Below are 13,820 nucleotides of genomic sequence, written 5' to 3'. Positions count from 1 at the left end.
CTGTCCTGTATAAAGTAAATGCACTCCGCAAGCTAGCTACTAGTCTAAGGTGACCAGATTTCTCAAATGAAAATCGGGGACATTTCCAGTCCGGCAATCAATATATTGTAGTGACTACATTATGGGTTCGTGTTCCCCTCTCTCTGAGTGCCCTAGTGGGAGGGAACTAAGATCTGGCAAGAGGTGCCAGGGGGACTATTACTGCTGTTGCATTTCCTGTTCTACACACTGTGTTCTGGCGAACTTTGCCTGCCATGTTTGGAGCAATTGTTTTTGGTTGTTTTGATTAAACAAGTAATGTTACGTTGCCTACGTCTTTCCTCTTACCTCCGGCACTACACTGGTGACCCCGACGCTCGTTTTTGTTAGCGTTATTGTGTACAAAAACCAAGCGAACGAACATTACAAGTCTGCAAAATGTCCGGCCGAGGAAGACGTTCAAACCAGCGGCAGCCATCACCATCCCCTGTCAGGGCGACGCATGGTGCACACGCTCCCACTCTTAAACTGCCGGAGTTCTGGGATGCAACGCCTGCTGCATGGTTTGCTGTTGTAGAGGCACATTTCAACAAAAGCAACATCACCGATGACGACGACAGGTACAACCATGCTGTGGCAATGTTGGGCAGCTCCACTGCGGCTCGAGTGGTGGGTTTTTTGTCCGCCCCCCCGACGACAAACAAGTATGAGCGGCTTAAGGCCCTACTCCTAGAGACATTTGAACTGTCCACTGCTGAGAGGGTGCGTCGCCTATTTGACATGTCGGACTTGGGAGACGAGAGGCCCTCTGCACGCATGGAGAGGATGCTAAACCTGCTCGGTACAGAAGACCCCATGATCCTCTTCACGGAGCTGTTCATGCGCACACTGCCAGCTCAGGTGAGGTTGGCGCTGGCTAACACCACCATCGTAGGACCCCGCGCCCTAGCCAGGGAGGCGGACCGGTTCGTCTTGGCCATGCCTCAACGGTCCACCGAGCTGCTCGCTCACGCAGCTGCCCCGCCACCGGACCGTCGCAGGAGAGCGAAGGACGATGCCAGACCCGCTGGCCAGCAGGGTAACGCTGCGGGGCATTGCTTTTACCATGCTACTTTTGGCGCCAAGGCTAAGCGGTGCCGCTCACCTTGCACCTTCGGACCGACGCCGACGGGAAACGGCGGAGCCAGCGCTCGGTAGTGGCCCTGAGTGCTGGTGCCACCAACAGGCTGCTCTTCATACACGACGCCATCTCCGGTCTCAAGTTCCTTTGTGACACTGGCGCACAGTGGAGCATCATTCAGGCAGGAAGATCAGACGTGGCAAAGGGGGAGCACGGTCCGAAATTGGCAGGCGCGGACGGCACGCCTATCCGTGTCTACGGCATCAGAGAGGCGGACGTGTGCTTTGGAGGCCAACGCTTTACGTGGGACTTTGTCGTTGCAGCTGTCACATTTCCCCTCCTGGGCGTAGATTTTCTGTGCGCCCACGACCTGTTAGTGGACGCGGGGAACAGGCGCCTGGTCAACTCACAGACATTCGCTTCCTTCGCCTGCACTCAGGGGGAGGCGGTCTACAGCGGGTTGTCCAACACACTCGCCGAGAGCGACCAGTACCTTCGGCTGCTCGCCGAATTCCCTGACCTCACCAAACCCACCTTCTCTGCACCCACGGTGAAACACGGTGTGGAGCACCATATCGAAACTACTGGACCTCCTCTCCACGCCAGAGCCAGACGCCTCAACCCGGAGAAGATGGCTGTAGCCAAGGCGGAGTTCGCACACATGGAGCAGGTTGGCATCGTTAGGCGCTCAAACAGCCCCTGGGCGTCTCCCCTGCACATCGTCCCCAAGCCAAACGGCGGGTGGCGCCCATGTGGGGATTACCGCCGCCTCAATGACGCATCAAAGCCCGACCGCTACCCCGTCCCGCATATCCAGGACTTTTCGGGACACCTGGCGGGCAAGCACTTCTTCTCCAAGGTAGACCTGGTACGGGGGTATCATCAGGTGCCAGTGCACCCCGAGGACGTCCCAAAGACTGCCGTCGTCACGCCTTTTGGACTGTTTGAGTTCCTGCGGATGCCGTTCGGCCTGAGGAACGCGGCACAGACCTTCCAACGCCTCATGCACTCGGTGCTCCAGGGCCTGCCTTTCCTTTTCGTCTACTTGGATGACATCCTTGTCGCGAGCGCCACAGAGGAGGAGCACCTGTCCCACCTCCGGACCCTTTTCACTCGGCTCAGTCAACACGGGCTGATCGTCAACCCGGCAAAGTGTGTTTTCGGACGGGACGCCATCGACTTTCTCGGGCACCGGGTCTCCGCGGAGGGTGTAACCCCGCTCCCCTCGAAGGTGGAAGCGGTTCTTGCCTTCCCACGCCCCCACACAGTCAGAGAGCTCAAGGGGTTCATCGGGATGGTGACCTTCTATTTTCGCTTCATCCGCCAGGCCGCCCACATCCTACGCCCGCTGTACGACGCCCAGAAGGGCAGGACTCTGAAGCAGCAGATCGACTGGACGGTGGAGCGCATTAAGGCCTTTCAGGACACCAAGGCTGCCCTGGCCCGCGCGGCCATGTTGGCCCACCCCTCGCCCTCGGCGCCCACTGCTCTCACCACGGACGCATCTGACTTTGCTGTGGGAGCGGTGTACGAGCAGTGGGTTGGAGACGCCTGGCAGCCCCTCGCTTTCTTCAGCCGCCAGCTGTCCCCCAGGGAGCGCAGGTACAGCACCTTCGACAGGGAGCTCCTCGGGCTGTGGCTCGCTGTCAGACACTTCCGTTTTTTACTGGAGGGCCGCGAGTTTACTGCCTACGTGGACCACAAGCCGCTCACGCACGCCATGTCCAAGACAACGGAGCCGTGGTCCGACCGCCAGCAGCGTCAGCTCTCCTACATCTCCGAATTCACCACGGACATCCAGCACGTGGCTGGGAAGTCCAACGTGGTCGCAGATTGTCTCTCCAGGGCAGTGGTCGGAGCGGTCCAACTGAACTTGGACTACGCCCGCATGGCTGCGGATCAGGCTGCCGACCCCTCCGTCCAAGCTCTCAAGTCGTCGGACACTGGGCTGCGCCTGGAGGAGGTACTCTTCAGTGATGCAGGGACCACGCTCCTGTGCGACGTCTCCACGGGTCAGCCACGGCCGGTGGTCCCTACCGAATGGAGACGCCCCGTCTTCGAGGCGGTGCACGGCTTATCTCACCCTGGTAGGAAACCGTCCTCACGGCTGGTGTCAGAGAAGTTCGTCTGGCACGGGCTCAAGAGGGATGTGAGGGCCTGGGTCGACACTTGCACTGCCTGCCAACGCGCCAAGGTGCATCACCACATCAAGGCCCCCCTAGAACAGTTCTCTGTACCCGAGCGGAGGTTCGACCATGTCAACGTGGACCTGGTAGGACCCTTGCCCCCCTCGCACGGTTACACCTACCTCTTTACCATGGTGGACAGGACGACTCGTTGGGCGGAGGCTGTCCCGCTCTCCTCTACGACGGCCCCTGACCTGGCACGAGCGTTCATCGCGGTGTGGGTCTCCCGCTACGGCACCCCTGCTGATCTCTCCTCCGACCGTGGCCCGCAGTTTACGTCAGAACTGTGGGCAGCGGTGGCAGAGAATCTGGGGGTCAAGCTCCACCGCACTACCGCCTACCACCCGCAGGCTAACGGACTTGTTGAACGTTTTCATCGCTCCATGAAGGCCGCCCTTCGAGCCAGTCTCACGGACGGCAACTGGCTCGACAAACTGCCGTGGGTCATGCTTGGGCTCAGGACGGCACCTAAGGAGGACCTCCAGTCATCCTCAGCCGAGCTGGTGTTCGGACAGCCACTGCGGGTCCCCGGTGACTTCATGCCCAAATCGACGGAGCCCTGGTGTGCCTCCGCTCAACGTGCCTCCCTGCTGGAAAGCGCCAGGGCCTTCGCCCCGGTCCCGACTATGCAGCATGGCGTCCCTGCTTCGCGGGTGCCCCCGGAGCTGCACTCAGCGGGTTACGTTTTCATCCGCCACGACGGCCACAGGACTCCACTACGACCTCCCTATGACGGGCCCTTCCGTGTCATCAAGGCGGGAGCCAAGAACTTCATGGTTGACATGGGAGGTAAGACTGAGTGTGTGTCTGTTGATCGCCTCAAACCGGCCCACTTGGACCTTGATCTGCCCCCGGATTTGGCCCTGCCACCGCGCAGGGGACGCCCTCCCGTCCTGCCCCCTCGGCCACACCGTGGCCGCCCCCCACTCCAACCCCAGCAAGCCCCCACTGCTCGCGCCCGGCAAGGGGAGGTGATGGACAATGTCACGCCTCCTCCTGCACCTCCTGACTTTACCTACAGTCGTGGGGGCCGGGCCATACGCCCCCCTCGCCGCGAGGAGTTTGAATATTGAGGTGAACACTGGGGGGGCTGGTGTAGTGACTACATTATGGGTTCGTGTTCCCCTCTCTCTGAGTGCCCTAGTGGGAGGGAACTAAGATCTGGCAAGAGGTGCCAGGGGGACTATTACTGCTGTTGCATTTCCTGTTCTACACACTGTGTTCTGGCGAACTTTGCCTGCCATGTTTGGAGCAATTGTTTTTGGTTGTTTTGATTAAACAAGTAATGTTACGTTGCCTACGTCTTTCCTCTTACCTCCGGCACTACAATATCATAAAAATATCCAATGTTATTACCTATGAAATAATAAAGGGGGATGATTCCGGTTTGATTTATTTTGTCCATGGCTGTTGTACTGTAATAAACAGTGTCGGCTTCACGAAGAGGCTCCTGGTTGACCACCCCCCCCCCCCCACACACACACACACACACACACACACACGTCATTCACTGTGCCCCTTTACAAAAATTTTGTGAATGTCAATGTGTTCCCCAGCAGCATTGGCCTGGCCTTCTGAGCCTACAGCACCAGATGTTTTATGAAAAGCCTCAGATCTCACAAAGTATTTTCCGTAGAGTCCTGATTGCTTTTTAAATGTTTTCCTGGAAGAGCAGGAAGCAGCAAAACATGTAAACACTTGTTGGATGCCTGGATCAAAACATAGACTCATAGAATCCATTCTCATTCAGATATATTGAGGTGAGAGCGGTCAGGGGTCCCCTTTGAAATTGACTATATGCCGGTTTTTCAAAATCTATTATTTAGCCCCCTTCCTTCCCGACAAGGTAGCATGGCATTGTTGGTCCCAATGGATGCTGTAGTTCTTACAGTTTCATAGCATGTAAGTATCTTCACTCGAGATTTAAGAATGAGCCTGCTAGAGCTAGAGTCATATCGGCCGCAGTCACCAGTAGAAAATCGGGGACATTTTCAGGGACAGCTCCAGCCGGGGACAGGTCACCCAAAACGGGGACTGTCCCCGAAAATCGGGGATGTCTGGTCACCTTATACTAGTCGGCTAAGTCAGACAGACAGACAGACAGACAGACAGACAGACAGACAGACAGACAGACAGACAGACACAGCAGCGAGATGAGCCATGAGAAGAAACTGGAGGCAGTGACATTTCCGTCAGCGGGAAAAAACAATGAGAAGAGAAAATGGAGGCAGTAGCAGCGGACCCCAAATTTGATGCTAAACTGCTAGTTAGCACTTAGATACAAGTGGCTAACGTTAGCTCATTTACAACAGTGGTTCACAACGTTAGTAGTGTTACATAACAGCTACATTACCATCTTCAGTGAATCCCAGCTGCTCGGCGATCTGAAGATCTATTGTCGTTGATTTCGGTGTTGATCGTCATGGTGTTTGTCATATAAAATAAAATTGGATGTTGAGAAACCAAATTGATGAGCCGAGTTTGTCAAGAGTAGTGGAGGTATGACATCAGCTGTAAACAAAGGATTCCATTGGTCAAACGTATTTTCCGCAGGCGTTTCCGTGCAGACGTCAATGTCCATCCGGAAAAATAAAATGCCGCACGAATGTTCGGCCGGTGTGCAAGCTTCAATTACAACTAATAAAAAATAATAATTTGCGAATGCCCGTGCCGATTATTCGCACGGACATCCGCACCGTTGGGAAACGGCCTTTAAAGTGCAAAGTAAGTAAGGCTAAGGGGGGGGGGGGGGGGAAGTACAACAGGTGCAGACTTCCAGTCTCATCATGCATTTGTGGTGATGGCATGGCAAGTCGATTGTGTCCAAATTCACAGCTGAGGTGTAATTGAAAGGTAGCTAAACTGTGATGCAAATGATGCCAGGTGATATCAAGCCCTGTTGTCCTCTATAGAGGGTGACAGCACCTGGCACCAAACACCGTCACATGTCAGCCTTTACACATTTGGATGCGGGTTCTTTTTATCGAGATGCTGCACAATAAAGAATAGATATTGGAGAAATGATTTTCTCCGGTGCTAAGCCGTCATCTTTGAAAAGGAGTGATGGAAGAGTGTGTCACAATCGTGTCTTCTAAAAAGTGTCAATATCTGGAAACAAAGCAGATCCACGAAAACTCTGGAACAATTTGATTTTGCATGCAATATCTCCCACCGCTGGTTGATTTCTTTTTATGTTTTTATTTTTTGCATTTGTTTGGAGATAACTATAGGATTGTAAAAGACTTCCAGTGACGTGTAAACAATCCTTCTTTTCAGACGAGCGCTTTCACCGGCAGTCACATGACTGGCCTTTAAACAGCTGTTGTGTAAATAAGGCATTAGCAGCTGTTTAATATGCATCCACTGTTTACCGCCCTTATTTGCCCGGGATTTGCATGTGAGTGCTTAATCAAACGTGACTATCTGTCCACGCTTCTGAATGACGGAGCCGTGGGCTAAGTGAATGGGATCGGGCGTGTTCGTGCACATTGGCCGTCCAGTCGGAATGATTGGGAGCACATTACGTCTGTCATGCTTTACAAAGCGTTCGGTGGCTTCAAACAGAGTGGAAAGATAATATAGTGAAGCCCATCACACGGCCCGTTGGAAAGAATGAATCCGGCGTACATGCGTTAGGAAATGGATGAGCGCGGCGATGCACAGCCACGCGCCATGTGGAGGACGCATTTATTTGGCAAATTTGTAACCTGACTGGGTGGTGTGTCTGTGTGTGTGCGTGTGTGTGTATGTGTGTGTGTGTGTGTGTGTGTGTGTGTGTGTGTGTGTGTGTGTGTGTGTGTGCGCGTGTGCGCGCGCGTGTGTTTGTTTAGTTTATTAGGATCCCCATTAGCTGCAGCAAATGCTACAGCTATTCTTACTGGTGTACTAACGCGTGCGAATGAACAATGAATAACCCCCCATATCATAAACAGAATACCCCCCATCATAAACAGAATACCCCCCATCATAAACAGAATATCCCCCATCATAAACAGTGAATATCCCCCATCATAAACAGAATACCCCCCATCATAAACAGAATATCCCCCATCATAAACAGTGAATATCCTCCATCATAAACAGAATATCCCCCATCATAAACAGAATATCCCCCATCATAAACAGAATATCCCTCCATCATAAACAGAATATCCCCCATCATAAACAGTGAATATCCCCCATCATAAACAGTGAATACCCCCCATCATAAACAGTGAATACCCCCCATCATTAACAGAATATCCCCCATCATAAACAGTGAATACCCCCCATCATAAACAGAATATCCCCCATCATAAACAGTGAATATCCCCCATCATAAACAGAATATCCCCCATCATAAACAGTGAATATCCCCCATCATTAACAGAATATCCCCCATCATAAACAGTGAATATCCCCCATCATAAACAGTGAATATCCCCCATCATTAACAGAATATCCCCCATCATAAACAGTTAATATCCCCCATCATTAACATAATATCCCCCATCATAAACAGAATATCCCCCATCATAAACAGTGAATATCCCCCATCATAAACAGTGAATACCCCCCATCATAAACAGTGAATATCCCCCATCATAAACAGTGAATATCCCCCATCATTAACAGAATATCCCCCATCATAAACAGTGAATATCCCCCATCATAAACAGTGAATATCCCCCATCATTAACAGAATATCCCCCATCATAAACAGTGAATATCCCCCATCATAAACAGTGAATATCCCCCATCATAAACAGTGAATACCCCCCATCATAAACAGTTAATATCCCCCATCATAAACAGTGAATATCCCCCATCATTAACAGAATATCCCCCATCATAAACAGTTAATATCCCCCATCATAAACAGTGAATATCCCCCATCATTAACAGAATATCCCCCATCATAAACAGTGAATATCCCTCCATCATTAACAGAATATCCCCCATCATAAACAGTGAATATCCCCCATCATAAACAGAATATCCCCCATCATAAACAGTGAATACCCCCATCATTAACAGAATATCCCCCATCATAAACAGTGAATATCCCTCCATCATTAACAGAATATCCCCATCATAAACAGTGAATATCCCCCATCATAAACAGAATATCCCCCATCATAAACAGTGAATATCCCCCCATCATTAACAGTGAATATCCCCCATCATAAACAGAATATCCCCCATCATAAACAGTGAATATCCCCCCATCATTAACAGTGAATATCCCCCATCATAAACAGTGAATATCCCCCATCATAAACAGTGAATACCCCCCATCATAAACAGTGAATACCCCCCATCATAAACAGTGAATATCCCCCATCATAAACAGTGAATATCCCCCATCATTAACAGAATATCCCCCATCATAAACAGTGAATATCCCCCATCATTAACAGAATATCCCCCATCATAAACAGTGAATATCCCCCATCATTAACAGAATATCCCCCATCATAAACAGTGAATATGCCCCATCATAAACAGAATATCCCCCATCATAAACAGAATATCCCCCATCATTAACAGAATATCCCCCATCATAAACAGTGAATATCCCCCATCATAAACAGTGAATATCCCCCATCATAAACAGAATATCCCCCATCATAAACAGTGAATATCCCCCATCATAAACAGTGAATATCCCCCATCATTAACAGTGAATATCCCCCATCATAAACAGTGAATATCCCCCATCATAAACAGTGAATATCCCCCATCATAAACAGTGAATATCCCCCATCATAAACAGTGAATATCCCCCATCATTAACATAATATCCCCCGTCATAAACAGCGAAAAGGAGAGAAGGGGGCGGGAGGCAGAGACTGAGAACGAAGAGGCAGAAAAAAGGAAAAATACGAAAAAGAAATCTAAAAAAAAATAAGGATCCTTCCATTCCAACGGATCAACGACTTTCCAATTTTAACACAATTCTCATTTGGAATTCAGTCCGGAACGCAGCAAGATATTAATTTGAGGAAATCAACAGAGAAATTGGGTCACCTGCGAGCTATTCATTTCACGCCGGCAAAACAAATAAGCAATTTGAAAAAGAGCGTGAGACAGAGAGAGAGAGAGGGAGAAAGAGAGAGATGGAGTGAGAAAGAGAGGGAGAGAGAGAGAGAAAGAGGGAGAGAGAGAGAGGGAGAAAGAGAGAGAGGGAGTGAGAAAGAGAGAGAGGGAGAAAGAGAGAGAGGGAGTGAGAGAGAGAGAGAGAGAGAGAGAGAGAAAGAGGGAGAGAGAGGGAGAGGGAGAGAGAGAAGTGAAAGGGGAAGAGAAAATGAGCTAAGCACAGCCATGGGATGAACAAAAAGGGGGAGGAAAGAGGAAAGTGTGCTAACACTTTAGAGTCTGCCAGAGAGTCTACAGAGTATTTACTGTACCAGCCTACACAGAGTCTACAGAGTATTTACTGTACCAGCCTACACAGAGTCTACAGAGTATTTACTGTACCAGCCTACACAGAGTCTACAGAGTATTTACTATACCAGCCTACACAGAGTCTACAGAGTATTTACTGTACCAGCCTACACAGAGCCTACAGAGTATTTACTGTACCAGCCTACACAGAGCCTACAGAGTATTTACTGTACCAGCCTACACAGAGTCTACAGAGTATTTACTGTACCAGCCTACACAGAGTCTACAGAGTATGTACTGTACCAGCCTACACAGAGCCTACAGAGTATTTACTGTACCAGCCTACACAGAGTCTACAGAGTATTTACTGTACCAGCCTACACAGAGTCTACAGAGTATTTACTGTACCAGCCTACACAGAGCCTACAGAGTATTTACTGTACCAGCCTACACAGAGTCTACAGAGTATTTACTGTACCAGCCTACACAGAGTCTACAGAGTATTTACTGTACCAGCCTACACAGAGTCTACAGAGTATGTACTGTACCAGCCTACACAGAGTCTACAGAGTATTTACTGTACCAGCCTACACAGAGTCTACAGAGTATTTACTGTACCAGCCTACACAGAGTCTACAGAGTATTTACTGTACCAGCCTACACAGAGTCTACAGAGTATTTACTGTACCAGCCTACACAGAGCCTACAGAGTATTTACTGTACCAGCCTACACAGAGCCTACAGAGTATTTACTGTACCAGCCTACACAGAGTCTACAGAGTATTTACTGTACCAGCCTACACAGAGTCTACAGAGTATTTACTGTACCAGCCTACACAGAGCCTACAGAGTATTTACTGTACCAGCCTACACAGAGTCTACAGAGTATTTACTGTACCAGCCTACACAGAGTCTACAGAGTATTTACTGTACCAGCCTACACAGAGTCTACAGAGTATTTACTGTACCAGCCTACACAGAGTCTACAGAGTATTTACTGTACCAGCCTACACAGAGCCTACAGAGTATTTACTGTACCAGCCTACACAGAGTCTACAGAGTATGTACTGTACCAGCCTACACAGAGTCTACAGAGTATTTACTGTACCAGCCTACACAGAGTCTACAGAGTATTTACTGTACCAGCCTACACAGAGCCTACAGAGTATTTACTGTACCAGCCTACACAGAGTCTACAGAGTATTTACTGTACCAGCCTACACAGAGTCTACAGAGTATTTACTGTACCAGCCTACACAGAGTCTACAGAGTATTTACTGTACCAGCCTACACAGAGTCTACAGAGTATTTACTGTACCAGCCTACACAGAGTCTACAGAGTATTTACTGTACCAGCCTACACAGAGCCTACAGAGTATTTACTGTACCAGCCTACACAGAGTCTACAGAGTATGTACTGTACCAGCCTACACAGAGCCTACAGAGTATTTACTGTACCAGCCTACACAGAGTCTACAGAGTAGACTCTGTGTATTCTGCTAATAGTTTACAAATCTCTCAACGGGTCAGGCCCACACTACATCTCTGAAATGCTTCTACACTATGAACCATCCAGATCCCTGAGATCTTCAGGCACTGGTCTACTAATTGTCCCAAGGACCAAATCAAAACATGGTGAAGCCGCGTTCTCCCACTATGCCTCCCATAACTGGAACAAACTCCCTGAACACATTAGATCTGCCCCTACTCTGCCTATTTTTAAATCCAAGCTAAAGACCTTTATGTTTACTCTTGCTTTTAACTGCTACTAAACTACTGCCTCTCTCGGCCTGTAATTAAAAAAAAAAAGATTCCTGTACATTTCCAACAAATGGACTGTACATGTAATAATAATACTGAAGAGTGCCTTGTAACTTATTTAAAACAGAAATAATGTTTCATGTTTGTTAATTTGAGTATATATTTTAACTAAAACTGTCGGCTGTGTTTTTTATGTGTTTTTTTTATATGTGCATTGCTTTGCTGCTTGTTTTTTCGATTATTTTTTTGTAAAGCACCTTGAATTGCCTTTGTGTATGAAAGGTGCTATATAAATAAAATTTGACTTGACTTGACTTGACTTATGTACTGTACCAGCCGTGACAGCTTCGGCTGGTACTCTCTTCACTTCACGAGTCTGTGTGTGTGTTTATATATCTGTGGATACCAGGTGTAAAGCTTAGCACGAGATCATCTGTTAAACACCTACAGACACAAGTGAAACAGGTCAATTGTTGAATGTCAACTATAAGCTGTTGAAATGTAATGCAATTTATTAACCACTCTCTCTCTCTCTCTCTCTCTCTCTCTCTCCCTCGCTCTCTCTCTCTCTCTCTCTCTCCTCTCTCTCTCTCTCTCTCTCCCCCTCGCTCTCTCTCTCTCTCTCTCTCTCTCTCTCCCTCGCTCTCTCTCTCTCTCTCTCTCTCTCTCTCTCTCTCTCTCTCTCTCTCTCTCTCTCTCTCTCTCCCCCTCGCTCTCTCTCTCTCTCTCTGATCAGGACAGTCCGTTGATCCTGCAGTCTGACAGGAACGTGACAGTTAATGCCAGGAACGACCTGGGACAACTGACTGGTCAACTCACCGTGGGTAAGACACACACACACACACACACACACACACACACACACACACACACACACACACACACACACACACACTCACACTCACACTCACACTCACACTCACACTCACACTCACACTCACACACACACACAATAGACCGGTATGCCCACACAGCCACTCACACTTAAAAGAGCCTTTGAACCCACTGTTCTCTTCACCCTAAACTTGAGTTAAAGGGTGCCAGTCTTGTCTACAGGGTGCCAGTCTGGGCTTGTCTTGTCTAAAGGGTGCCAGTCTTGTCTAAAGGGTGCCAGTCTGGGCTTGTCTTGTCTAAAGGGTGCCAGTCTTGTCTACAGGGTGCCAGTCTGGGCTTGTCTTGTCTAAAGGGTGCCAGTCTTGTCTAAAGGGTGCCAGTCTTGTCTAAAGGGTGCCAGTCTGGGCTTGTCTTGTCTAAAGGGTGCCAGTCTGGGCTTGGCTCATCTAAGGGGGCCATGCTGTGGATCAGTCCACTCTCTTCAGGGCGATGGGTCATGTCACCAAATCTAATATGGCTGCTGCATGAAAACGGTTTTGAATAGAATAGATTATAGACATATAATATTCAGATTTTGACTTTTCAGCCGTGTGTTTTCACCAGTCCAATAAAGATGACTTGTGCATTATACAAATATGACAAGAACATGAGAATATTCAGTATATATGTAGTGCAGCAGTGGTTGATGATGGGTGAAAGACTGGTGACACTCTATAATTATTCAAACCAGAACACTCAGATGTTCAGTTAGTCCCTCCACAACAACAAAATGAATATATAAATATGTAAATCAATCAATCGATCAATCAAGATATTATACATTTTCATGAAATAGAGACAGAACATGTTCAGCTGTCATTGTGCGCTTTTTTCTTAACTATAAATGGAGCGTTAAATCCATACATCAACCGAACCAAACTAAACAATCTTAACACAATTAACTTTTGGAAATAATGCAGGTTTAAGGCACTTCCACATTGGCTCCATTTTTCATCCCTAGAAGGTTGCCCCTTGTTTAATGCAAGTGCTCAAACTGTGCTCAGCAAGGCTACTTCAGCCAATAAAACAATGAGAGCATGAAGACAAACTGCTGTCTGTGCTGTAGCAATGTCCCTGTCCTGGAAAGCACACAGGGAGTGACTGGGATCAGCTGTGCTTGGGTGACATCTAAAGGTGGTGACACGCAACAGTTTTTGATGAGTGTCTGCACCATTCTGTGACTGAACTCTTTTTGCCAGGTTGCTAATGCATAGGACAGAGATCGGCGAAAATACATCAAAAAGTATTTTGATACAAATGACAAATACTTGCTCAAAAAATGTATCAAAATACAAAATACTGGTCTGAAAAATGTATTTGAAATACAAATAGGTATTTTGTATTTTGAAAATACATAAAATACATTTTATAAAAACTGATGAAGAGCTGCAACGATTAGTCAATTCATCGATTCATTGCCAAATTATTTGCCTATTTTGATCATCTATTAATCATTTTTGAGCCATTTCGTTCAGGAAAAATGTCCTAATTCTCTCATTCCAGCTTCTCAAATGAAATTTTTCTGGTTTCTTAGA

The 13,820-nt window shown here is 48.2% G+C and overlaps 1 protein-coding gene across 1 annotated transcript in view; it reads left to right on the top strand.

Annotated features, from left to right (window-relative positions):
• LOC310793673 (zeta-sarcoglycan-like) overlaps positions 1 to 13,820 on the top strand; it is a gene marked incomplete at both ends in the record, with an annotated part of 410,080 nt that overhangs the window by 293,245 nt on the left and 103,015 nt on the right. Inside the window, one exon of the mRNA XM_083655527.1 lies at positions 12,149 to 12,236. Within this exon, the coding sequence (XP_083511653.1) occupies positions 12,149 to 12,236 (88 nt within the window). The remainder of the gene's footprint in view (positions 1 to 12,148; positions 12,237 to 13,820) is intronic.

The sequence above is a fragment of the Poromitra crassiceps genome (genome assembly GCF_964638095.1).
Source record: "Poromitra crassiceps genome assembly, chromosome: 19".
NCBI classification, from domain to species: Eukaryota; Metazoa; Chordata; class Actinopteri; order Beryciformes; family Melamphaidae; genus Poromitra; species Poromitra crassiceps.
Note: the sequence above shows the minus strand (reverse complement) of the source record. Positions and strands in the feature narration are given on the sequence as shown.